The sequence below is a fragment of the Desmodus rotundus genome, chromosome X (genome assembly GCF_022682495.2).
Source record: "Desmodus rotundus isolate HL8 chromosome X, HLdesRot8A.1, whole genome shotgun sequence".
Taxonomy (NCBI): Eukaryota; Metazoa; Chordata; class Mammalia; order Chiroptera; family Phyllostomidae; genus Desmodus; species Desmodus rotundus.
The window spans coordinates 63798920-63826633 of record NC_071400.1 but is presented as its reverse complement, the minus strand read 5'-3'; the positions used below and the strand labels follow the sequence as shown (position 1 = coordinate 63826633).

General features: G+C 39.6%; 1 protein-coding gene across 3 annotated transcripts in view; it reads right to left on the bottom strand.

Annotated features, from left to right (window-relative positions):
* The window catches only part of PHF8 (PHD finger protein 8), an 84360-nt gene that overhangs the window by 41073 nt on the left and 15573 nt on the right, over positions 1 to 27714 (bottom strand). For all 3 annotated transcript variants that reach the window (XM_024564335.3, XM_024564334.4, XM_053917049.1), the window contains 10 exons: positions 20542 to 20627; positions 20050 to 20158; positions 17573 to 17733; positions 16813 to 16954; positions 15222 to 15408; positions 13005 to 13167; positions 5695 to 5782; positions 5226 to 5332; positions 3678 to 3769; positions 1102 to 1191 (listed from right to left, as the gene is read on the bottom strand). In XM_024564335.3, the coding sequence (XP_024420103.2) occupies positions 1102 to 1191; positions 3678 to 3769; positions 5226 to 5332; positions 5695 to 5782; positions 13005 to 13167; positions 15222 to 15408; positions 16813 to 16954; positions 17573 to 17733; positions 20050 to 20158; positions 20542 to 20627 (1225 nt within the window). The remainder of the gene's footprint in view (positions 1 to 1101; positions 1192 to 3677; positions 3770 to 5225; positions 5333 to 5694; positions 5783 to 13004; positions 13168 to 15221; positions 15409 to 16812; positions 16955 to 17572; positions 17734 to 20049; positions 20159 to 20541; positions 20628 to 27714) is intronic.

Below are 27714 nucleotides of genomic sequence, written 5' to 3'. Positions count from 1 at the left end.
TTGAAGTGAGAAGAGCGGGAAAAAGGGTAGGCTTTTTAATTAAACCTGAAGGATTCTGACAAATAGGAGTGCAGGAAAATGAGGTCGGAGGTGGACAATGGAAGCTATGCTGTAGGCAGTGAAACATGCTGTAAGCAGTAAGGCTAGAAGCCCAAATTCCCAGTAGCTCGCTCTGACCAGCCCCCAGCATGGATTTAGTGCTAAATGGAACCTTACAGGTTCTGAGCTAAAGGAAAATTTAAACTTCCTGAAAACCAATTCTCCTCTGGTGCTTCTGCTGCTTCAACAGCCCACACTGAGTTCTCTCTTTGCTGCAAAGTCTGTTAATAACAACGGCTCACATTTATTCAGTCCTTAATTCTGCCAGGCACTGTGCAAGGGGCTCTACATTCATCAGTTTTTAGTTCTAACAAAACTCTGAAAAAGTAGAGTTATCACCACTTTACAGATAAGGATACTGAGGTTCTGAAAGGCTTACAAGTGACAAAGCAGGAACCAGAACCCACATTTCTCTGAGTCTCTTACCACTACACCTTATTGCCTCGTGGTTTATGCCACCTGTTGGAACATGGCTTTGTAATCATCTTCAACCCGGGAACTGTCATTTTGTATGATACAGAGACTGAGTAAAAATGTTAATAACAACAACTAACAACTGCTACTACTATGACCTCGACCACCCACCACCACCACGACACACCATCAGAATTTATTGAGTACCTACTATGTGCCAAGCTCTATACTTAATGCTCAAACTGTACTACCTTATTTAATCCTTTTAATAACCCCCGAGTACATACGATTATCCCCACTTTGGAGATGAGGAAATGAGGCTTAGACAGGTTAACTTTGCCCAGGTTAGCCTTCCAGACTGAATTCTTTGTGGGCAGGCACCATATTATGTATCCTAAGCAACTAGCCCAATGTGCGGCACACTCGAATCACATAATAGAATTACCTGAATGAATGAATGAATAAATAGTCCCTGGTGGGGCCTTCCCAACCGTACCCCTAAGCTCTTATGCCAACCGCAGAGGCCTGACCTTGCCACTTGATCCTCGATCCCTTCCCAAACGCCTCCCCTGCTCCCGTGTTTCTTACTTCCACCAGGCGGATCTCCCTAGCCAGATCCTTAATGAGCTGTACAGTCCGCACTGTGTCCGGGATCTCATCCTCATGGTCTGGAAGAGCCTGTCAAACAAAAAGCATGAGGAACAGAGGAATAGACCCACATACAAATGAACAACTGATTTTTGACAAAGGTACCAAGGCAATGGAGAGAGGGTAGTAACAAACAGTGCTAGACCAATTAGATAACCATATGCCCAAAAAGAACTTCTATCCATGTCTTGCACCACACAGACATACATACAAATTCCAAATGGATCACAGACCTAAATGTAACATCAAAAACCATGTAGAAGAAAGCAGAGAGAAAATCTCTATGACTTTGACTTAGGCAAAGATTTCTTAGGACACAAAAAGTATGAACCATAAAAGAAAAAACCCCCGATAAACTGGACTTAAAAAAAGAAAAAATTCTCTTGGAAAAACACTGTTAAGACAAACTACAGACACAGAGAAAATATTTGCAAGACATGTATCTGATGAAGGACAGTATCAAAGACATGTGAGGGACTCAGGTGAAGGCTTGGGCCATATCCCTCAAAAGTCGAGGACCTAAGGGAGATCTCTGGGGACATCCCGGCCTCTACTACACTTGTAAGGACAGAACTCAGTGCTGAGTAGCTACCAGCCCACAGCTAGCTCAACAGCTACCCAGACAGAGAACTGTTGGTTGTCTCTCTTAATTCATTTGCAATCTTTTTGAGTCCTTGAGATTTGCATGTTTACGTAGCCAGATTGCTCAAGCTGTTCCTTTGGGATTTCTTCCACCAGTTTTCACTTCACTTCAGTATCCAGAGGATTGATAAAAATTCCTCAGCATTTACTCCTTGTTTCCCATGATTACATTCTTTTTATTCCTTTAATTCTTTTAATCCATCTGGAATTTATTTTGATGGCTGGGCAAGGGTTGGCACCTAGAAGCCACGTGACCCAGCTGGATAACCATAACAGCTTCCTCCTCCCAGCCCAGAGGCTCTGGAAAGGTGAGGGAGCAAGTGCCTCTCATGGAAGTCACCTGCACTTTACAAAAGACTTCTTCCATAAGCATGAGCTCCTCAGATCTGTGTCCTACTCTCCGCCAGCTCCCTTTGCCCACACTATTTGGGGCATCCTGACCCAAGGCATGAGTGCTTAGGACCCATCTACTTCCCTCCTCTTTGGTGTTTCTGGGGCAGAGTTACTCTAAAGTTCACTTCATGGCTGGGGGGAGGGATGTCAGAGATGAAAGTCAAGATAGCCACACCTGAGGGATGAAAAGAAACAGAATCACAGGCTAAGGTCCAGGCATAGATGAGCCTAGGGAGCAAGAGAAGGCACAACACATGAAGTCCAAGGATATCTGAGGGGACGACTGGCAACAGAAAATGGGGAGATGTGCAAGTCAGTCCTGTGGTGGCTAAAGGTCTTCTTAGGTCACTGTATGTGTGGGAGAAGAAGTCTATAAAAAGCATCAGAAGGGTAAAGAAATATATGTTGATATGTTTTCTATTTTTTGCATTTCTTAAAATTGCTTTTTTAACGTCAACATTTTGAGTAAACATTCCAGTCACATAATTCAAAAATCAAACAATATGTAAAGATATATATTGAAAAGCCTCATCAGCCCCATTAGACCATCAGCTCCATTAGGCCGTCCCCACGTTACTTTTATTAGTTTCTTCTGCATCCCTCCAGATCGTGTCTTCAGGCAAATACAGGCACATACAAATATAATTGTAGTACATAAGGTAGCACACTATACTCAGGATTCTACACCTCTACTTGACAGATTCTGGAGATCTTTCCAAATCAGTACACAGAGAGCTTTCTTAATCTCTTTTATAGCTGTTTAATATTCAACTGGATAGATGGATATTGATATATCCCTAAAGAGCCATTTTGGCAATATGCATCTAGAGTCTTACATTTTTTTTCATACACTTTGAGGCAGTAATTGCTCTTCTAGGAATCTATCCTGAAGAAACAATCAAAAGATGAAGGACAAAGACTAATGCAGACACATACCCATTGCACGATTTTCTATTAACTGTCCCCCAAATAAATGAATAAATAAAAAGGAAGCAACAATAAACAAGTGGTTAAGTAAGGGTGGTACATCCCAGAAAAAGAGTATCCTGTAACTATTAAATGTTTACAGAGAACTTCGGTGACACAGGAAAATTAAGATAAACCAATCAATTCAAATACAAAATTGTATGTACGGGGTGACAGCAATTACATTTTTTAAATGCATGTAAGAAAGATCAGAAGCAAATATACTCAAATGTTAATGTTAATTCCCTCTGAGTATCAAAATTACAGGTCATATTTTTCCTTCTTTATACTCTTCTGTATTTTTCTAATTCTCTGGAGTAAGCATGCATTGCTTTTTTATAATCAGAAAGAAACATTTGATAACATAATCCAAAGAGTCCTAGCCCAGTCCTCTACTCTAGCGCCAGGAGCCCACAAGCCTCCCTGGTCTTTTCCGCCTCCCCAAAGCATCTACACAAGGCCAGTCCCTGCAGAGGGCAGAACTCTAGAGGAGGTAGAGAAATACGCATACTTACTTCTTTCCTCGTCCAGGCTCTAAACGCCAAGTTCAGGGCTTTGCCACCATGGACCAGGTAGGAGGCAGGGTGTCTCCTGTTCTCTCGTAAGCCTAGAGGGCAGAAGAGGAAGGCAGAGTGTGAACAAAGCCATGCAGAAAAGTGAAAGGCTTGTTACTTTTTTCAGGCAACCAGAGAAAATGTTCAAGGTTCTAAATATAACTCTAGATCTCAGTTCTTATAATAGTGTTCATTTAGCGAGTACCTACTATGTATCAGGCTTTTGACATCTTTATATCCCACCCTGTGTGCCAAGTATCACTATCTTCATTTTATAGCTCAGGACACTGAGGCGCAGGCAGGCAAAGAGACTTGACCAAGGACATACACCTAGTAAAGTGTCAAAGGCAATACTGAAACCGTGTCTGTCTGACTCCAAGGCCTGTGCTTCTCTCACCACACTTGGGTTTCAAAACGCAACACTCAGGAGGACCATGACTGCCATCTACACAGATCTGAAGGGCTTGTTCTGAGTTACTCCTGGAGGAGGGTATGACAGTCAGATTTAGGCTCAATAAAGAATCTCCTATTGAACCGAGCTGTTCAGAACAAGTAATAAGCAGTTAGTCATCTACCCTCCAAATGAAAACTTAAGTGACAGTGCGTCTAGGTAGCAGAAAAGGGTCTTGAGGTATTAGGTAGGAAACTTGTCTCTGAGGTTCTTTATAACTCTGAGATACTGATTCCTCCTGGTCAAATCACCTTGAAGAATCTCAGGTCTGATCAAGGGAGCCACTCTATTTCAGAGCAGAACAGGTAAGAGGAAACCCAGCAGGTGAACTTCCACTGGGCCAATACCCGGAACCAACACAATGATGCCAGGATTATCAGGACTGGGCCTTGTCCCCATGGGAAGAGGAGTTTCTTAGGAAATTGAGACTATCCAGACTGAGTTTCTTACTTTAATTGTTAGGAAATAGGGATAATTTCACCGTTATCCAATTTTCTCAGTAACCTTTGCTAAATAAAAAAGTTAAATCCAGCCCTGACTGATATAGCTCAGTGGGTTGAGTGTCATCCAGCAAACCGAAAGGTCACTGGTTCAAATCTGAGTCAGAGCACATGCCTGGGTTACTGGCCAGGTCCCCAGGTGAGGGCATATGAAGGGCAGCCTATTGATGTTTCTCTCCCTCTCTTCCTCCCTCCCTTCCCCTTTCTCTAAAAAATAAATAAAATCTTTTTAAAAAGTTAAATCCATGTTTTACGCTACCTTTTTACCATGCTTAGTAAAAAAAACAATCACAAAAGATGACATATTGTATGAATCCAGTTTTAAAGCATTCTTGAAATGACAAAATCATAGAGATGGAAAACAGATCAGTGATTTCCAGAAGTTATGGACAGTACAGGGGAACAAAGTCGGGGAGACTACACACGGGTAGAGCCAGGAAGATCTCTGTGGTATGGAATAGTACCGTATCTTGATTGAGGTGATGGTTACATGCACAGACACACACACGCTTGCTCAGGGATCAAGGTGAAAGGGAGAGTTGGCAATGGGGTTCATACCGCGAAAGATGTCCAGGATGTGTTTTCCCACATACCAACAGATGGTCTCAAAGTTGGGGAACTTGAAGAGGTCTGCTGTGCTCAGCCGCTTTTCAATCTCATAAGCTCTGGAGGAAGTAGGCACAACAACAATGATAAGGATCCCCTTTACTGAGCACCTACTATGAATCAGCTATTGTTCTGAATGCTTTGTATCCGTTATCTCTAATCCTCACAACTACCCTGTAAGACCCTACTTTATGGGTTAAGAAACTTGGGCTCAAAGGTTATGTGATACGCCCAAAGTCACATAACTACTAAGTGAGGAAGAGGTATTCATCCTCAGACTGAACAGCACTAGGAGCCAGTATCCATTCCTTTCTGATCATCTGGTCTCCTTTGGTGCTGCACTCCACACTATACAAGAGAACCCAAGGACTCTAGCAATTGGGAATGGCCAACTTGAGGTCACCATAGCCTCAGGACTCACTTGAGCTGCATTTCGATGTTAAGGCTGTGTAAGAAGTTTCCTCCAAAGGCAAGACAGTCCACAGGGGTCAGCACAGCATGGATCCATCCTGCCGTGCAACAAGGCAAAATCAGAGCCGGAAGACATCTCCACTACCCGCTCAGCTCAAACCCAACTTCTTAGAGCAGTCAGCGTGGCAATGGCTCAGAATATTCTAAGTTCCTCTGATTCAGAACATTTTAGGTCCCTCCATTCTCCCAATATCCATCCTGGTGAAGTCTGCCATCGGTATAACACTGAACTGGAACAATCTATGGGGTTAATAAACTCCTACTTCCCTCCTCACCACGTCAACATCTCTTTGTTGCCTCACCCATCCTCTACCTTGTCCCTAAGAAAGGCATCACCTCCTTGCCATGACTGCCCCTTCTCACTCTGCCCTAGATAAAAGAGTTACTGTGTTGGACAGATCTGGGTTCAAATTCTGCCATTTTTAGCAGAATGTCCCCTTCACAGGCTGGTTGTGAAGCATGTACCTAAGTTGGAACTCTATTCTCCTTGTCCTTAACCCTATATTACCTTCTGGAACCTTCTGATTTTTCTCCTTAAATCTCTCTCATAGTCACCTCCCCTTCTCCATCCATCCATTCTACCAAATGCTTTGGTTAGACACCTCACCTAGGTGTCTAACTCTCACCTAAGCTACTTACAACAGCTTCCAAACTGGCTCCTCCACACCAGCAGTTTTAAGGTGTGCTCCAGGGAACCCTGGGGGTCTGGGAGACTCAGAGCATATCCAAGGTCAGAACTATGCTCATGATAATACTGAAGTGTGATTTGTCTTTTTCATCCTCATTCTCCCATGAGTGTACAGTGGAATTTTCCAGAGGGTATATGACATGATATTACAATGTGCATAAGCAGATTTGAGGATCCAGTTGTTTAAATGCTTTTGCAAACATTTAAAGTATTTGTAATCAGAGACATTGAAGTTAAGAACAATGTAACAATAGCCAGAGGAGTGAGGGGAGGGGATAGTGGGGAGAAGGGTCTATAGGAGCTACTATAAAGGACACAAGGACAAAATCAAGGAGGCGGGTAAAGGTGGGGGAGGGAGGTGGGACTGGCTGGGGTGGGGTGGAGGGAAGGGGAGAGAATGCAGACAATTGTAACTGAATAAAAAATTTTTTAAAAATAAAAAAATAAAAATAAATAAATAAACAGCCCCCCCCAAAATAAAATAAAATATTTGTAAAAATGTAAATATCAATCTTCTCACTAAATTTTTTTGGATTAAAAATAGTTATTTTTCATAAAAATTGTGATACTAACATGTAATAGGCTTATCACTATTATCTCTCAATGATTAATAAATATTTTTAAATTTTCTGTTTAATTTATAACATAGTAAATATTAATATAAACCAAAAATAAAAGCTCTTTTGGGTGCTCAATAATATTTAAGAATATAAAGAGGTCCTGAGCCCAAAATGTTTGCAAACCACTGCTCTACACCAATCGCAACCTCTAAAGTCTACCTTTCACATCCCAAAGCAAAGTGATAGATACAAAATACAAATCGGTCCACGTCATCCCCTGCTCAGAACTCTTCAGTGAAATGTCCACCTACAGAAGAATTAATAAACAGCCATATACTCATACAATGGAACACTGGGGAGCAAGTAAAACGAATGAACTTCAGCTATATGATTCAACATGGATCTCACAATCACAATGTTCAGGGAAAAAAAGCAAGTTGAGAAGAATATATCTCAAATGCGATTATTCCATTTCTATAATACTCAAAAATATGTAAAACAATATGATATATTGCTTAATGAGGCCCCTATATAATAAAGAGATCAAAATTCATAAGGATGGTAATTAGCAACTTCAGGACAATGGCTAGCGGAGAAGGAAAAATGGGAATGTAACTGAGGAAAGGTATACAGAAGGCTGCAAATATATTTGTAATAATTTATATTTTAGTTAAGTTATAAACACACAAAATGTTCATTATATTATTCTTCATATCTTTTGGTACATCTGAAATATTTCATTAAAAATTAAATAAAACAAACTTTTAATGGTCTCTAGTCACTTCTAGGGGAAGTTCAGCCTGCCTACCTTTTCAACTTCTTCTGCTCCCAGCCCTTGACCTTTAGGGTCCGATATCCATAAACTGTACCACACAGCCTTGCTTTGTTTCCTTACGCCTTTCCCTATGTCTAAGATGTCTTTCCTGCCTTTCTTTCCTTGGTCAGTCCCTACTTACCCTTCAGGTATCACTCTTCTGAGATTTTAACAAACCGCTGGCTAAGTGTTTTTCTCTGTGTTTCCAAAACTTCTGGTGAATACCTCTATTATGGCTATGAGAATATTATGCTGAAATGGCCTATTGAACGTCTGTCCCTAGCAACGAGCCGAATGCCGGGGCAGACAGCAGACACTCAACTCTTGTGGAACTAAGTAGACTGCACCAATTGGTGAAAATTTCTCCCAAGATGAAAATTAATCCAACTCAAATCTCTAATAGGGAAATTCGATTTACTAATCAGTTACCAAGTGCTCAGTGTAGAAAAAGCATTATGCCTGGGAATAGAAAACTATAAAAGAGAAAAGCAGATGGATATAGGGACAGTGGGGGTGACTTGCCTCACCATATAGTAAACATTCTACAAAACCAATGTAACCAAATCAATATGATGTTGATATATAAAACTGCTTCAATGAACAATTACAACATGCTTGAAACAAACAAAAAAGAAATGGAAAGAAGATATAAATAAAAAACATGGAAATATTGGAACTGAAAAATACTATATATGAAATAAATAAAGCAATGAAAAGGCTCAACGGCAGAATGGAGACAATTGAGAAAAGAATCAGAGGATTTGAAGATAGTACCTAATATGAACAGGAGAGAGGAAACAGACTGACAGAAAGATAAACTCAGGGACCTTGGACTACAACAAAATATGTAACATTCATATAATCAGAGACCCAGAAGAAGAGAAGTTAGAGTGTTGGTTTGAAAAAGTATTTAAAGAAATAATGGCAAAAAATATAAACCTATTCATTCAAGGAACTCAGTGATTATATTTTGTTTGCTTTTTTCTTTTGTTGATTATGTTCCAGTTAAAGGTGAGATCATATGGTTTTTGTCCCTCACCGCTTGGCTTATTTCACTTAGCATAATGCTCTCCAGTTCCATCCATGCTGTTGCAAAGGGTATAAGCTCCTTCTTTCTCTCTGCTGCGTAGTATTCCACTGTGTAAATGTACCACAGTTTTTGATCCACTCATTTACTGAGGGGCACTTAGGTTGCTTCCAGTACTTGGCCATTGTAAATTGTGCTGCTATGAACATTGGGGTGCATAGGTTCTTTTGGATTGGTGTTTCAGGGCTCTTAGGGTATAATCCCAGCAGTGCAATTGCTGGATCAAAAGGCAGTTCCATTTTTAGTTTTCTGAGGAAATTCCATACCAGAGACATTGAAATTAAGAACAAGCTAACAATAACCAGAGGGGAGGGGGGAGGGGACAGTTGGGGGAAAGACTTTCAGGAACTACTATAAAGGACACTTGGGACAAAACCAAGGGGGAGGGTGGAAGCAAGGGAGGGAGGTGGGTTTGGCTGGGGTGGGTGGGAGTGGTGGGGGGAAAATGCAGACAACTGTAACTGAACAACAATAAAATAATTTTAAAAAGAGAAAGAAACTCAGTGAATACATATAGTATAAACCCAAAGAAATCCATGTCATACATTGCTGAAAACTTTTTAAAAAGTAGAAAGTATCAAGAAATGACTCTCATGGGGGAAAAACAACTTGAATGACAGTTAAATGACAGTTGAAATCTCATCAGAAACCACGAAGGCCAGAAGGAAGCAGCACAACATTCTTTAAGCTCTAAAAGTAAAGAACTAGCAACCTAGAATTCTATAGCCAGCAAAAATATCCTTCCGGAATGAAAGGAAAATCAAGACATTAACAGATAAAGAAAAACTAAGAGAATCTGTTGCCAGCAGACCTACCCTGACTATAAACAGAGAGGAAATGATCAAAGAAGGAATCTTACAATACCAGGAAGGATGGAAGATCAAGAGAGTGAAAAATATAGGTAAATAAAACAGACTTTCCTTCTCTTGAGTATTCCAAATTATGTCTGACAGCTGAAACAAAAACCAAAACACTGTTATATGGTTCTCAATGTACACAGAGGAAATATTTAAGACAAATACATTATAAATGGGAAGGGTAAAGGGATGTGAACAGCGGTAAGGTTTCAACTCTTGCCTCCAGCTGGTTAAATGTCAATTAAAATGGCAATACCTGTAGACTGTGATAAGATAGACAGATATAAAATAATACTAGAGTAACCACTAAGAAGCCTATACAAAAACTGAAGCTAAAAATTCATATAGAAATTCAAGGCGCCCAGAACAGCAATAATAATCTTGAAGAAAAAAGAAAGGTTGGAGGGCTAACACTCTCTGATTTCCAAACTTACTAAAAAGGTACAGTGGTTGAGACACTGTGATACTGTCATGAGGACAGGCATGTAGAGCAATGGAACAGAATTCAAAGTCCAGAAATAAACTAACGTACCTATGGCTATTTGGTTTTTTACAAAGATATCAAGATAATTCAATAGGGAAAGAACAGTCTTTTCAAGTGGTTCTGGAACAACTGGACATCCACATACCATAGAATGAAACTGGAAACTTGCCTCATATCATATACAAAGATTAACTTGAAATGCAGGAAAGATCTAAAGAATTAAAACTATTAAACTCTCAGAGGAAAACACAGGTATAAATCTTCATGAGTCCGATTAGGCAACGGTCTCTTAGATATGACACCAAACGCACAAGCAACAGCACAAAAAATAGATAAACTGGACTTTTGACCAATATTAAGAACAATATCAACAAAATGAAAAGACAACAATCAGAATGAGAGAAAAATATTTGCAAATCATATGTCTGATAAGTCTAACATCCAAAATATATAAAGAATATTTATAATAAAAAGATTACCAGAAGACTGGGCAAAGCTTTTGAATGACATTTCTCTGAAAATATATATACAAATGTCTAACAAGCACATCGAAAGATGCTCAACATCAATAATCATTGGGGAAACACAAATTAAAATCTCAAGGACATACCACTTCACGCCCACTAGAAAGGCCATAATCATAGACAGACAAGGACAAGTGCTGGGAGGATGTGGAAAAATTGAGACCCTCAGAAATTGCTGGCCGGAATGCGAAATGCCGCAGCTTCTTTAGAAAAGTGTTTGGCAGTTCCTCAAGGAGTTAAACATAGAGTTACCATGGGATTCAGCAAATCCTCTCCTAGGTATGTACCCAAGAGAACTGAAAATATATGTCAACACAATAACTTGTACATGAATATTCATAGCAGTATTCATAATAGACAAAAAGTAAAAACATTTTAAAAAAGTAAAAACAAACCAAAGAACTATAAAATGATGAATGAATAAACAAAATGCGGTATATCCACACAGTGGACTCTTATTCATCCATTTAAAGAATGAAGTACTGATATGTGGTATAACATGAATGAACCTTGAGAACAGTATGCTGAGCCCTGACTGGTGTGGCTCAGTGGGCTGGGCATCACCCCGCAAATGGAAAGGCCGCTGGTTCAATTCCTAATCAGGGCACATTCCTGGGTTGCAGGCCAGGTTCCCAGTTGGGGGAGAGCGAGAGGCAACTGATTATGTTTCTCTCTCTCTGTTTCTACAGCCTTCCCCTCTCTCTAAAAATAAATAATTAAAAAAACCCAAAAAACAAAAAAAGGAAATAGCATGTCGAGTGAAAGAAGCCAGATACAAAAGATCACCTATTGCAGGACTCCATTTACATGAAACATTCAGAGTAGGCAAATACATACACGTACAAAAGTGGTTGACAGGGACTGGTGGGAGGGAACAATGCGGAGTGGCTGCTAATAAACACAGGGTTTCTTTCTAAAGTGATGAAAATTACATAGCGGTGATGGTTGCATAACCCCGTGAATATTTTTTTAAAACTGAACTGTACCCTTGAACATGGTTAAGTTTTATGACAGGTGAATTATGCCTCATTTTTTGAAAAGTGTATTTAACTAAATGAAAATGAAAATACAACATATCAAAATATGTGACACAGGAAAATCAATGAGGGGGAAATTTATAGCACTAAAAGCTTACATTAGAAAACAGGGAAAGTCTAAGATCAATTATCTAAGCTCCTGTCTCAAGACTGGAAAAAGGAGAGCAAAATAAATCAAAAGCAAGTACAAAGAAGAAAAAACAAAGATAAAAGCAGAAATCAGTGAAAATTGAAAATGGAAACAGAAAGACAACAGAGAAAATCAATGAAACAAGTGTTCTTTAAAAAGTTCAATAAAATTGATAAATCTTTATCAATATTTACACAGAATAAAAGAGAAGGCACAAATAACTAATATCAGGAATGAAACAAAGGATCTCACTAGAGAATTGGAAGGCATCAAAAGGATAATAAGGAAATACTGTGAACAACTCTACACACATAAATTTCACAACTTAAAGTGGACCAATTCCTTAGAAGCACAAACTATCACAACTCCCCCATTACGAAATAATTTGAATAGCCTAACTAAGTTTAAGCAGAATGAATGCTAATTAAAAACTTCTCCCAAAAGAAATCTCTAGGTCCATGAGAACACATTAGAGAATTCTACCAAACGGTTCAAGAAAATTTAACACTAATTCTAAAATCAAGAAATTAAAAAATCAAGAAAAATCTAAATAAATGGAGAGACTTACTGTGTTAATGGAAGACTAAACATAGTAAATATGTCAACTTTTCCCAAATTGAGGCAACTGGGATGGCTTTTTCAAAATACGCACACTCAGATCCCACTCAAGACCTACAAATTCAGAATTCTAGGGGTGAAGCCTATGCACGTATTGTTTAGGGGAAAAATACACACTCTCACCCCAGCTTACAAAGCCAGCCTCCCAGTCCCTATCCCTATAGTCACAGGGCTTAGAGTCCTATTGTCTATCTGTCCACCAAGTTGCCATCAGCCCAGTGCAAAGCAGTCTATCAACCTCGTCCAGGGCCTCTCTACCAGTAACCTTCCCAAGTGACCATGCTGCCCACTAGCCACCATGTGAATTTTCTGGAGGTTCAGTTCTGAGCCTTCAGCTGATAAGAAAGGGATAACCCACATAATCAGATCAACATATTATGGGAGAGGGTTGGGTCTGGTGCCACAAGCTCTCTTCCTCTTCCCACCCTCCTCAAACGCTCCCAGAGGGGCCCCGGGAAGACCTGTAGGAATGAAAAGTGTCTGTCCTTGCTTCACAGAACACTTGTAGCACTTGTCCACCTGGTCCCCAAAGAACATCTCATCCTGGTTAGAAGAGCTGCTCCAGCACTCAAAGAGAGTCAGGTTGGCATTAGTTGGGCGGATCAGGTAGAAGATCTTCTCACCCTGAAACAAAAAGAGGTTGAAATGCCAAAAACACCAAGGTTTTCCAGGAAGGTCTCCAAGAGGGTCTCCAAAAGGATATTCTCTCTCCCATGCTCCAAGACTATGTAGTGTGCCAGAATTTTTCCCAAAACCCATCCAAGAATCATTTTTATGTGGATTTGGAAAACTTCAAATGATGCTTTTTCACTTTTAAGCTTCTATAAGATTGATAAAAATAATTTAGAAAGGGTATTTCAAACAAAATTGTTCAACTTAGCACAAATGTACACCAAAGGCTCCTGTTTTTGATGCAATGCCAAATGAAAAATAGATGAAAAGATCAATACTACCAGCCCTAAGAGAATTTAAGGCCACATTACTGATGAGAAGAAAATTGAATTTGCCTAAATGCCATTTACAGAGAGTATTTCTTCTTACACCTGCAATCAAAGCTAATAAAAGTTTAAAAGTTCAGTAATCGCCCAAGGACTTCTGAAAGATTTTATGTTAGGTGATTATCTGTCAAAAGAACATTTTATTTCCTAATTATATTTTGCCTGGATAATCACCAGATAGATAATCTGGCAGAAAAGACACAAAAAACCACTAGCACAACAATATCCCCACCCCACAGCTTGGCTGCTTTAATATTTCATGGTAAATTTCAATGCAGAAAAGCAACAACAGTAGAAATGATCTATTGGACAACTAGAGAAATTTGAATCAGGCCTGTAGATTAAATAATAGTATTACAGCAATATTAATTTCCTGATTTTGATAACTATACTGTAATGTCCGTGTTTAAGAAATACATACTGAATTATCATGAGATAAAGGGAAACATCTACAATTACTCTTAAATGTTTCAGAAAAAATATATATAAATCCATTTTATTATGTTTGCTTTAGAGAAAGAAATAATAAAACAGTAACATTTGGAGAAATTGAGTGAAGGACACACAGAAATTCTTCCTATTATTTTCGTTATTCTTCTATAAAAAATAAATTATTTAGAAAATAAAAAGTTAAATCTAACATTTGCATACTAGCACTTTCTTTTAAATGCTCCAATGTTTTCATAAGAAGCCAATGGAAACAACTAGTTCAGGATTGGTGATCATTTGGATAAGAGCCGTATCTGTTTTCTGCTCCTTCCTTGGCATTTCTGATAAGAAAACTAAATAGTAATGACCTGTGGTGGAAAACAATCAAAATTACTTAAGAAATTTTTTTCTAGACCTCAAAAATCCTTTATAGTCATCAGCAATTGAAATGCTAATTACAAAACTGCAACAACAACTAAAAGGTAAACTGTCTACAGAAAAGTTGACATTAAAAAAAAAAAAACCTTTCAGCCCTGGCTGGAGTGGTTCAGTCAGTTGGGCATATGGTAAGAGCACATGCCTGGGTTGCGGGACCAGTCCCCTGGTTGGGGTGCATATAGAGGCAACCAATCGATGTTTCTCTCTCACATCAACGTTTCTCTCCCTCTCTTTCTCCCTCCCTTACCCTCTCGCTAAGAAAAAATAAAACAAAACATTAAAAAAAAAACTTTCTCATATATGCTCTATCTTGATAGTGGTGGAATATACAACTATACACCAGTGTCAAAATTCATCAAACTATACACTTAAAACATTAATCTTATGGTACATAAATTATACCCAATAAAGTTGGGGGGAAGGGAAGTTTCTCAAGTTACCAGGAATTTGTACAGTAAATATGGAAGTTTCCATGCATAGTGGTAGGAGTATATTATATTTTGGTTCAATTAAGAAGATAATAGTTAGCCCTAGCTGGTGTAGCTCACTGGACTGAGCATTGGACTGAGAACCAAAGGGTCACTGGTTCGATTCCCAGTCGGGACACAAGCCTGGGTTGCGGGCCAGGTCCCCAGTTGGGGACATGGGAGAGGCAATCACACATTGATGTCTCTCTCCTTGTCATTCTCCCTCCCTTCCCCATTCTCTAAAAATAAATAAATAAAATCTTTTTAGAAATTAATAAAATCTTCACCTGAAACAAACAGGATGGTCCTAGGCCTGACTGTGTCCAGGAGCCATATCCATTCCTACCTTGAGCACATGGTACCAGACCGAGGTGCCGCCAAAGTCAATGTGAAAGTCTGTATAGCTATCCCGCACACTCATGAGGCAGTACTTCTGCACATTGGGCCTCTCAAAGATACACTCCTCCGGCCACAAGTTCTCCACCCATGAGAGCTTCCGAACAATCTTGGGCGTCTCCACAAGGTTAGAAAGCCTGGCAAGGAAGGAATGGAGAGCAGATGTCAGCTGATTAGGAAGTGAGGTTGAAGTTTGAATAAAATGCCCCCTGTCCCAGTAAGAGTCAGATAAGACAAAGATGTTCTCTCCACAGAATCCCCAGTGGTACATAGGACACTTATTCCTGTAAGTCTCCTCCACATCCTCATTCCAATCAGCTCTAGAAGTCCCAGCTCCACAGCCTTCCCCAGTCAAAGGCAATCATCTCCTCTATTATGTGTTCATATTCCCCAACCCAGACCCACTCACTTGGCACTTGGTTTACAACAGTTAATTGTATTGTTCCCACCTCATAGTGTCTTCCTTAGGAGGAACCATTAGAGAAACCCCTCTGGGCTCAGTTCCAGGTAAAGAAATGTTTCTCCCAAACATCTGGTTGTTTTTATCCTATGTGAAACCACAAATCTTATAATATTGCATTCCCTTCTTTGTTCTGACCTTCAGGAAATACAGTGAAAACTCTACAATCCTTCACCAACTATCCAGACAGTTATACATGCATTTTATGTACAGACCACCCAACACCTTCATTTTCCTTTTTTATTCCAATTTTCTCTTTTATCCCCCTCTCTGCATCTCAATAAGCTGCTTGAAATAGTCTTTCCAGATGAAGTGAGGTATAAATAAACACAGGTTTTTTTAAACACCTTCAGGGTAACTTTGCATGTTAAAACCAACAGTAAGGGTTCGATATTGTACTATAGTTACTGTAAGATGTTGTCATTGAGGGAAACTGGCTGAAGGATACACAGGGACTCCTTGTACATTTTTTTTTTGCAACTTTCTGTGAATCTATAATTATGTCAAAATTAAAAGTTAAAGAGGTAAACAATCAGACAGTAAGCTTCCTAAGTGCAAAGGATATGTTATGACATCCTTCTGGGGGGCTCTCCCACAGTTCTGAGCAGAGAAGACTACATATATCTATTGAGTACATGAGTCCAGATAGAGTCATTTACCAGTCATAAGCTCTTTTTCTTCCTTTTCAAATCTAAGAAACCTTATCCTCAAAGAAGCTATTTGGGGGTAATTTTAGTCGATCTATCTCCAGGGATGGAGCACCTGTCCTGGGAGTTAAACAAGCAACCATGCCACATTCTAAATATCAGAAGGTCTAAGAAAGCTGTCCTAGTCTTGAAGGAGATAAAAATTAATTGAAATAGCTATTATATAATCTATCCAATGCTAGGAACTGTAAAGGAGAAAAACGATTTAGTTGTTACAACGTGAGCATCTACCCTAGAAAAATATAAACCAGCTCCCCATCCCAAAGTAAGAAACCGCCAGCAGGAAGGGAATACTAACTATTAATATATACTAAGTATATCAACACAAGTTGCAGGTATTTGTCAGGCTTTTTTACTCACCCCAGCCCTCTTACCTGGTATCAGAGAACTCCAAACTAATGACATTGAGGACTTTCTCCCTCTTCCCACTGTAATAATATTTCACAAAATCACCGAGCTTCATCTTGCAGTCAGCCTGGCGGGCCACATCAATCACATCAATCTCTTTGTCAGAACCTGGAGTAAAGAGATGGGTTCTGTACCAAGTGGCTCAGAGACCAGGGAAGAGTATCTCATCCCCTTACCAGTCCTTAGAATGGCCTTACACTCAAAACCGCTCTCATCAGTGTATTTTGATGTGCATGTTTGAGAGGTGGGTGTAGGAATCCCTCACACTCTCCTTAGGCATATAAGTACTGGTCCAGGGCTGCTAGGGCAACAGACCTACCTAACACACAGCCTCTCTCATAGTATAATCCATTTGTCTGGACCCTAATTCCTCACTTTTTCTCCTCCTATCGCCCAAAACTCATGCTTAGAAGACAAATGGCATGTGAGGGCAAAAGTCAAAGGCTTTCTTATCTCAAGGGAGGACAGAGAGACCACCACAATCTCTGAAATTCCCCAAGTAAAAAATGAGGCTCAGACTGGGGTTTTGTGTTCTGTTAGGAAGAAAAGAAAGAAGAGAACAGGATTTTGGTTCTAGTTTTGCCAAAGAATAACTCTGAGCCAGGCACTTCACATCAGATTCCCAAGATGGCTAGAAAGGAAATGCAAAAAGTAGACTGAGGGGAAGGGTCACAGGTCTTGATGAGAGTGAACAGCATCACAGTTAAGGAGGTCTGTGTTGCTTACCAACATAGTGTTCCACGTCCCTCACAGTGAATGATGGTGAGGGTAGCGTCATGCCCAATCCATCCTTCTTCAAGACTAGGATGGGCACACTGAAGCTATTCTCTTCCAGGAATTCCACAGTCAGTTGACTTCCAGTGGGCTTCAGAATCACTTCATCTGAGCTGTGGGCCACACGAGAGAAACACTGAGCCCCAGAGGCCCTGCAACTGAACGCCTCACGGGATGCTACCACTCGCCCAAGGGGTGGGATCTTTCTGAGGTGGGCAGGCAACTCAGGGCATAAACTTCACGTGCCAGGGAAGAAAAGACCTATCCAAGGCAAGAAGCCAGGTCACTGGCAGAGGTGGGAAACTTAACCTAAGATATCCTGCCAATAGGGTCCTCTTCTCTGGATGTCAAAGGAATAAATCAGTCAACAACCTGCCCAGGAAAAAAAGACATATCTGACAAGTTTGGCTGACTTACTATAACTCAGAGCAGCAGTATCCAATTTAAAATAGGGGCAAATAGCCCTGGCTGGCGTGGCTCAGTGGATTGAGCACTCGCCTGTGAACTGAAAGGTCATTGGTTCAATTTCAATTCCTGGTCAGGGTACAAGCCTGGGTTGTGGGCCAGGTTCCCCAGCAGGGGGCACACGAGAGGCAACCATCTGATGTTTCTCCTGCATGTTGATGTTTCTCCCTTTCTCCTTCCCTTCCCCTCTCTCTAAAACTAAATAAAATCTTTTTAAAAAAATTGGCAATAAAGAGAAAAGGCTAATGAAAAAAATGAAAACAATTTTACAATCACTTTCTCAACACACATACTTAGTTAACTGGAAAAAAAGAGTGTTTTTTTTTATCATGCTGAACAAAAGACCAACTACTTGACAAGTTGTTTGGGACAAACATCTGGAAAAATATTATGTTCAATGTCTACTGCACTCTCTACATAGCTCTAAACACATCAAAGATTAAATTGGAAAAAATAAAGCCACAGAGTAGTAGGAAAAAACATGAGAGACAAGGCCCAGTAGTCACTAAAAATAGTAAAAATAAATTTAACTACACAAAAATTAAGGGGAAATGTAATGTCTGCAAGGAAAGCTATAATAAATCAGTAAGAAATAAGCAGCAACCCAACAGAAAAATAGGCAAATAACATAAGCAGGCAGTAACAGAGAAAGGAGTAAGGATGACTTACAAATGAACAAACATATACACGCCTCTTTCATAATTAAAGAAATCAAGTGGAAACAACATTTCATTTTTTTAATCTCATCAGAAAGGCAAAAAAAGCTTTACAATAAACAGTGCTGGCCAGGATATAGGGAATTATACTCTCATACATTATCTAGTGGGATGTATAATGACACAGCCACTTTGGAAATAATTTGGCAATATTTATAAAAATTTTGAAAGCACATACTCTTTGACCGAACAATTTCATTTCTAGTCAAGTAAATCTACACATAAATTTATCCACACATGCAAAAACTTAAGAATAAAGTCATTTACTGCTGTATTATTTTCTAACAGCAAAAGGCTAGAATTAATTTAAATGGTCATCAATAAAGGAGTGGTTAAATAAATTATATATCCATACAATGGAATTGTAAACATCCATGAAAAAGAATGAAGAGCATGTGTAGCTATGAATTGATCTTCAAGATCTATAACTGTAGGTTTAAAAAGCAGCATGCAGAGCAATATAGTGTTTCTATTTGTATTATTTTAAAAGAGGAATACACACAAACACACACACTTGTGTAAGCAAAAACTATTTCTGAAAGAATGCACAACAAACTGGTTGACTTTGGAGAAGAGATATGAGGAGTCTGAGGTAGAAAGGAGATTTGCTGCCTTTAAAAAATATATATAAAACAAAAATATGAAATTGAAGAAATAGTTATGATTCTAAACAACACTTCAATTACAGGAAAGCTGAAAATAATCAAATGAATTAAAAACAAGGCAAAAGAGACTACTTCATTCATTAATTTTTCTAACTCACTATTTTTGCTCAATTGATGTAATTTATTTTCAATAAGCCCATCTTAGTTTTTTAAAAAAGAACTTTTTCTTGATTGCAAAAGAAAGACATGATCACTCAAATTTTTTCTTTATTTTTTAAGAGAGACTCTTCTTCTTTACAAAAAGAGAAGTAAAGTTTCAGATCTTTAAGACTCCTTCTAGTTGTAGCAATCCTAGGGTGCATGTAAATATCCTCTCCTGACTTGACAAAACTGCCTCCCAACCTACCAAAAGTTTCCGCCAGTAAATGTTAATGTACTCTGTACATCAAATGAAACACTAGCAATGTTTCTCGGAAACTGAATAAAACAGAAGATCCCTCTCCAGAGGGAACTCGCAGAGCCCTGTAGATAACCCCAAATAGAGGAAGCACCTAATGGGACAGCCAATGGGAGAGCTGGGAAGAGAGGGTCCCAGCTTCCCAGAGCCCTGGAGTTCACCCGCCCTTGGGGTACACGTACTCACCTGTCGAAGGTCCTACTGCGGAGCTCTCGAATGAATGTAGGGCTTCCAGTTTTCACTGGCTTCCCCTTGTGTGCGTCATGCCCTTTTGAAGACACACGGCGTTTTTTCACTAAGCCACAGAAGACATGAGACCGTGAGTCATAATGGCTGTGAGCTGTGGTTCTAAGAACAAAAGCCTCAGCAGATCCCACTCCTCTCTCACTCTAATAACCCCCTGGAGCACCTGGAGTCAACAAGGCCCCAGAGAGTCAGGAAAGGTCCTGGTGAGGATAGGCGCTTCCTCTGAGGAATCCCTAGCAAGGGATGAGGCGAAGCTCTGCACTCTGCCCTCCCAGTGGGGCAGCTACTGTCCTGCAGGGCCTACACAGGCCTCCGCTATTTTCCAAGGAAGATGAATCTGAAGCACCCAGGAAAGGCAATGCCCTTCCAAGATTCCTTTACTTTGTCTCTCCCCTTGCCCACCTTCTCTTGGAAACCCCGAGATCTACTTACTAATGGAGGGCCCATGTAAGACCTCACAGTTGGGGCAGTGATAGAGGTCAATGTCAGCAGCCTTCTCCTCTTCGACACCAACACAACTAGAAAAGACAAAACCAGCCAAGGTTTATTAAAATTTTATTTTTCCTAAGGTCTAGAACTGTGCTGTCCAGTACACATGGCTATTTACATTTAAATTAATTCAAATTAAGTAAAATTTTAAAAGATGTTCCTCAATCACACTAGCTCCAATTCAAGTGCTCAACAGCCACTTGCGGCTAGGGGCTACCATATCGGGCAGATTATCAAACACTTTCGTCAATGCAAAAAGTTCTACTGGACCACACTGGTTCATCTAAAACAATTATGACAGAGCTAAAAATGTACAGACAGTTAAAATTCATTAAGACCGAGAATGGTCAAAGCCGAAAGAGACTCTAGAGCGGTGCTGTCCGACAGGAACATAATGTCAGCCACATAGGTCATTGTAAATGTTGTAGGAGCCACGTTAAAAAGGCAAAAACAAACAGGTGAAATTTTAATAATATTTTATTCAATCAATACATCCAAAATATTATCATTTCAACATATAATAAAAAATTTAAACATCATTGGGCTATTTTACTTTATTAAATGGAAAGGGCTAAATGAGTATTTTATAGTCAACAGTGGTTCTGAGTGAAGGATTACAAGTAATCATTTATCTGTATTTTCAAATTTTCTACAATGAACATATGTTACTTATTTCACATTGTAATATCTAAAAAGTATTTAATTTTGAAACTTTGAGTTTCCACGTATATGAGGTGGAAATGTTACAAAATTAAACCCTCTGTCAACAAAGAAGTCATTACCAGTCCTCCAAATAACCTCGGGCTCAGATCAAAGTCCTACAGTCCTTTTGGCCAGCCACCCGTAGCAGGAAGAATGAAAATAGGGCAGAGCTCCAACTGCTTCAGCTAAGATCATGTTCATAAACTGACTTCCTAGGATCAGGACCCCACCACTTTCTCAACTGCTAATCCTAATGTCTGTAAACCTGCTGCGTATCAATAAGCTGGGGATATCACCATCAACTTGGTGGGATTATTTTTTACAGGACTCAGATAATGTATATAAAGTGCCTAGCACAGTGAGCAGAGAGACTGGTCACAGTAAGTAATAGCTAATATTTTTTCACCAAATCTAGAGCTCACCCGTCACCTAGCTAAGCCTTCTTTAAATATATTTCCCAGAACTGTAACATTAACTCACTTCCCTGGGCTACATGCTTTCTGTCTCACACCTCTGTTACCCTTGGGCACTGCTCAGGAAGTATCTCTCTATCCCTCTAGTATCTCTCTCTCGAACTTTCATCCCATATAGTTATGTGCTGTCTCTACCCCAAATATCTACTGTTCATGAATTTTCCTGACTTTTCTGCTGTACCCGCACCAACCCCATTCCTTGGTAAACAAACCCTTTCTAATCTTCACAGCCCCTTCAACAAACCCCTTCTCTTCACCTTCCTGGTCTAACTGAATGCAGCTTCCCGCCATTTTCTCTATACCAGGGTCACTCAAAGTGCAGCCCATGGACTAGTGCTGTGGTGAAATAAGTACAGAAAGCAAGCAAGCATCCAAAAACTTTAATGGCAATTTGGCTGAGTAATTTTATGTCTGTTGAATCTAATAATAAAAAAATCAGGGTTTATATTGTGTATAGTTTTTTGTTCAGGACATTTGTCTAGTAATTCCTATTTTATTTTACGAAAGGACTGCTCCATTATGGATTGGAAATTAAAAAGTTGAAGAAGCACTGTGGTAGGTAGAGCCCTGTCAGGTAGAAGTTGTATATTCTCCCAGACCCTTATAACTCAGGCCTGGCCTGGGGGTACACATTCCCCCCACTCTCCAGTGAGACTTTGAGATCATCTCTCCTCTACCCTTGTGTAAGATCATCTAGCCATACCACTTCCCATTCCTCTTCACTGTCACCTACTCATCTCCCCGACATTATCTCTTCACTCACTGAAGAACCTACTCACAGATTCCCCTCCACCCAACCCCTACCAACATTCCACGTGACATCACTAACGATACAGAGGCCCAACATCCTGGCCTCTTAGCTCTTTGACCTTCTCAGCTTTGGAGACTGCTGCCTCCACACCCATTTCAGCTACCAACCCCTACAGTCAACATTCGCAGTTGTTCCACCTATGAAAGGTGAAATTCATACATCTCACTCTCTGACCATAAGTATATCCATTCAGCTCTCATCATTCATTACACCTGTTCTTTGCCTGCAAAACCCCTTGATCCTACTTTTAAGCTATTCACCTATTCTTGACTTCACCCTTCCTACCTATCTTGAATTACAGCATCCCTCACTTCAATCATTCTCTTATAGATATCCTCAACTCGCCTGCCCCACTGCCTCTCCATCATCTCCCCTTGCAAATCCCAACCCTGCCTCAATCCAACTACATAACACTGGACCATTGGGCATGGCTAGAGAAAAATCACCTGATGCATTGGTGCCACAGTAAATTCATTGTCCAAAATATGTGAGTCACAGAGTAGCCAGTACAATACTGAAGGAGAAGAACTAGGTTGGAAGACTGATGCTGTCTGACTTTCAGACTTACTATAAAGCTGCAGTAATCAAGACAGTGTGGCACTGAAAGAATAAACAAACACATCAATGGAATAGAGAACCCAGAAATAGACCCACATAAAAAGAGTCGACTGATTTTTGACAAAGGAGCAAAAGTCATATAATGGAGCAAAGGCAGTCTTTTCAACAAACGGTGCCGGAACAATTGAACATCCACATGCAAATGAATGAACCTAGACTCAGACCTTATATCCTTCACAAAAATGAACTCAAAATGGATCATGGACCTAAATGTAAAACACAAAACTATAAAATTCCCAGAAGATAACATAGGAGAAAACCTAGCTAACTTTGTGTATGGCAATACCTTTTTAGATGAAACATCGAAGGCATGATCCATGAAAGAAAGAATTGATAAGCTAGATTTCAGTAAAATTAAACATCTTCGGTGTGAAAGACACTGCCAAGAGAATGAAAAGACCAGCCACAGACTGGGAGTAACTATCTGCAAAGGACATATCTGATAGAGGACTATTATCCAAAATATACAAAGAATTCTTAAAACTTAACAATACGAAAATGAACAACCCAATTAAAAGTGGTCAAAAGATTTGAACAGATACCTCACCAAAGAAGACATACAGATGGCAAATAAGCATATGAAAAGGTATTCCACATCACGTGTCATCAGAAAAATGCAAATTAAAACAACAATAAGATACCAATACATACCTATAAGAAGAGCCAAAATCTAGAACACTGACAACACCAAGTGCTGGAGGGGAGGCGGAGCATCAGGAACTCTCATTCTTTGAAATGTGGGGGTGCAAAATGGTACAGCCACTTTGGAAGACAGTTTGGCGGTTTCTCACAAAACTAAACATACTCTTACCATACAGTCAAGCAATCGCTCTCCTTGGCATTCACCTAAAGGAACTGAAAACTATGTCCACACAAAAACCTGCAAATGGATGTTTATAATCAGCTTTATTCACAATGGCCAAAATTTGGAAGCAAATGTCCTTCAGTAGGTGAATGGATGAATAAACTGAGGTACATCCAGACAACTTAATATCACTCAGTGCTATAGGGCTGGCCAAAAAGCTCATTTGGTTTTTTCTGTAGGATGGCTCTAGTAGCGCTTAGTTGTCTTTAACTTCATTCAGAACAATTTTGTTAGAATGTATTGTGGCAGCTGTCGTATTAGCTTACATTTAAAATAAACATCAAAATTGGTGAATTTTTGTGTAGCCATTTTAATATTGAAGATGGAAGAAGATACGCAACATTTTCGGCATATTTTGCTTTATTATTTCAAGAAAGGTAAAAACACAACTGAAATGCAAAAAAAAAAAAGATTTGTGCAGTATATAAAGAAGGTGCTGTGACTGATCGAATGTGTTAAAAGTGCTTTGTGAAGTTTCTTGATACTATTGACATTTTGGGCAAATAATCCTTTGATGTAGGGCTGTCTTATGCATTGGAAGATGTTTATTTTTTTAAAGATTTTATTTATTTATTTTTAGAGAGAGGAAAAGGGAGAAAGAGAGGGAGAGAAACATCGATGTGTGGTTGCCTCTCACGCACTCCCTACTGGGGACCTGGCCAGCAACCCAGGCATGTGCCCTGACTGGGAATCAAACTGGTGACCCTTTGGTTCACAGGCTGGCGCTCAATCCACTGAGCCACACCAGCCAGGGCTGGAAGATGTTTAGCAGCACCCTGGCCTCTACCCACTAGAAGCCAGTAACAGGAGATAGCCAACATACTCAAAATATCCAAATCAATAAAGTTATTGGTGAAAATGAAAAAATGTAAAAAAAAAAAAAAAGTGTTTTTTTATTTTATAGAAAAAAAACAAATGGACTTTTTGGCCAAGCCAATAAAAAGAAATGAGCCCTGGCTGGTGTGGCTCAGTGGTTGACTGTCGGCCTGCAAATCAAAGGTTTGCCAGTTAAGATTCCCAGTCTAAGGCACATGCCAGGTCCCCAGTAGGGGGCGCATGAGAAGCAACCACACATTGATGCTTCTCTCCTCTTTCTCTCTCCCTTCCCCTCTCAAAAAAATAAAATGAATAAAATCTTAAAAAAAAAAATAAATGAGCTATCAAGCCATGAAAAGACATGGAGGAAACTTAAATGTGTATTACTAGGTGAAAAAAGCCAATCTGAAAAGGCTACATATTATATGATTCCTACCATGAGGACAGTAAAAAGACCAGTGGTTTCCAGGGGTTAGTAAGGGAGAAAGAGGTTAACAGATGGAACACAGAGGATTTTTAGGACAGTGAAACTATTCTACATGATAGAAAAATGTTAGAGTGGTAGGTAAATGTCATTATACATTTGTCCAAACCCACAGAATGCACACCAGGAGTAAACCCTGATGTAAACTGTAGACTCTGGGTGATTATGTTGTGTTAATGTAGGTTCGTCAACTGTAACAAATGCACCACTCTGGTGGGGCATGTTTATGATGGGGGAGGATATGCACACGGGGGTAGGAAGCATATAGGAAATCTCTGTAACTTCCACTCAATTTGGCTGCGAACTTAGAACTACTCTAAAACATAAAGTCTATTTAAAAATGTCTGGGGGGGTGGAGGAATGGGGAGAAAAGGCATACAACTGTAACTGAATAACAATAAAAAATTTTTTTAATTAAAAAAATATTTGCCTTCACACATAAAAAATAAATTAATTAAAAAATAAAAAAATCTGGGTCATGCTGCCTGATGATTCTCCCATATTTCCGTGCTCAGTTCTCTCTCCCATTGCCATTTCAAATCTCTCTTTTCTCTCAGCAAATAACCCTGCCCTCTCCTTCTTAGACAAAATGAAGTAATCAGACAAGAACTACCTCAACTTTCCACCAGATCCACCTCCTTTTGCACCCATCCTTTCCTCCTGTGACAGGGAAAGAACTATCCTTCCTTCTTTGTAGTCAGCTTTTCCAGCTGGGTCACATCTTTTTTTAACCTTCTCAATCAATTAACCTTTCTTCCTGCAGTATCTTCAACTCCCTCACTACCTTCTTCCTTCACAATGGCATTTAAACAAGTTCACTGGATCTTTACAGATAACAAAGACAAGACCCTCCCTTCCTCTTGCCTGCCACTTCACAGTCAAAAGTCTTCTTTGGTTAAACCTATGCAGCTTCATAATGACTTTTAATGAATAGGTATCAGTCATACATGGTGCAAAACTCAAAAGGTACAGAAGTGTACACAGTAAAAAGTCTCCATCCTACTCCTAGCCACCAGGTAGTACCCGGAAATGTTCTATCAGGGCCAAACCTACAAAAAGTTTTTAGAGTTGCTGTGTACACCTCCTCGCCCATTTACTGCAGTCTGATTTTAGTCCCCACCTTTCAAACAGATCTCACCAATATTCTGATCTCCCTATTCATTCACGCAATACTTATGTCGCTCCTTTATCTCAACCTCTCAGCAGCGTTACCACAGTGCCTACCCTATGCTCTCTCTACCTGACAAGCTTTCTACTTTTGACTTCCAGAACACCCCATTTCCCTTCTGCTACCATTTAAGGAGCAGCTGTGAGGCCCTGGTCTGGGTACCGGGGAGAGAAAGCAACGGAACATAGCATACGAAAAGTCCTGCCTTCATGGAGCTGACATTCTGGTGGGGAAAGCAGACAAGAAACAAGTTACATCAATGTAATCAGTGAAATACATTGTATTGGGTTGGCCAAAAAGTTTGTTTCGTTTTTTTCTCTAAGATGGCTCTAGCAGCGCTTAGTTGTCTTTAACTACACTCAAAACAATTTTGTTAGATTGTATTGTGGCAGCTGTCACATCAGAGTGCATTTTAAAAAACTTACCAAAATTGGTGAATTTTTGTGTAGCCATTTTAATATTGAATATGGAAGAAAATACACAACATTTTCGGCATATTATGCTTTATTATTTCAAGAAAGGTAAAAATGCAACTGAAATGCAAAAAAGGACTTGTGCAGTGTATGGAGAAGGTGCTGTGACTGATCAAATATGTCGAAAGTGTTTTTGCAAAATTTTGTGCTAGAGATTTCTCACTGGGCAATGTTCCACGGTCAGGTAGACTAGTTGAAATTGACATCAATCAAATCAAGACATTAATTAAGGATACCACATGGGATATAGCTGACATACTCAAAATATCCAAATCAATAAAGTTATAGGTGAAAATTAAAAACACGTCTTTTATTTTATGGGAAAAAAACATATGGACTTTTTGACCAACCCAATATGTTATTAGTGAGAAGAGCTAAATAGAAAAAATAAAGCAGGAAGGGGAATATGTACGCATGTGTATACGTATATCCACACACAGAGAGACGCTTATGGGGGGGGCGGTTAGGGGTATGGCAATGATGGTGACATTTTAGGTAGGGAAGCCAGAGAAGAACTCACTGACAAGATGAATTTTGAATAAAGACCTAAAGGGAATAGGAAATAAAGCCCTATGGCTATGAGGGAAAGACATCCCAATTAGAGAAAACATCAATTACAAAAGCCCTGTGGCAACAAGTGTGCCTACATTACTAAAGCAACAGAGAGGAGGATAGTGCTCCAGAACAGAAAAAGCAAGGTAACAGA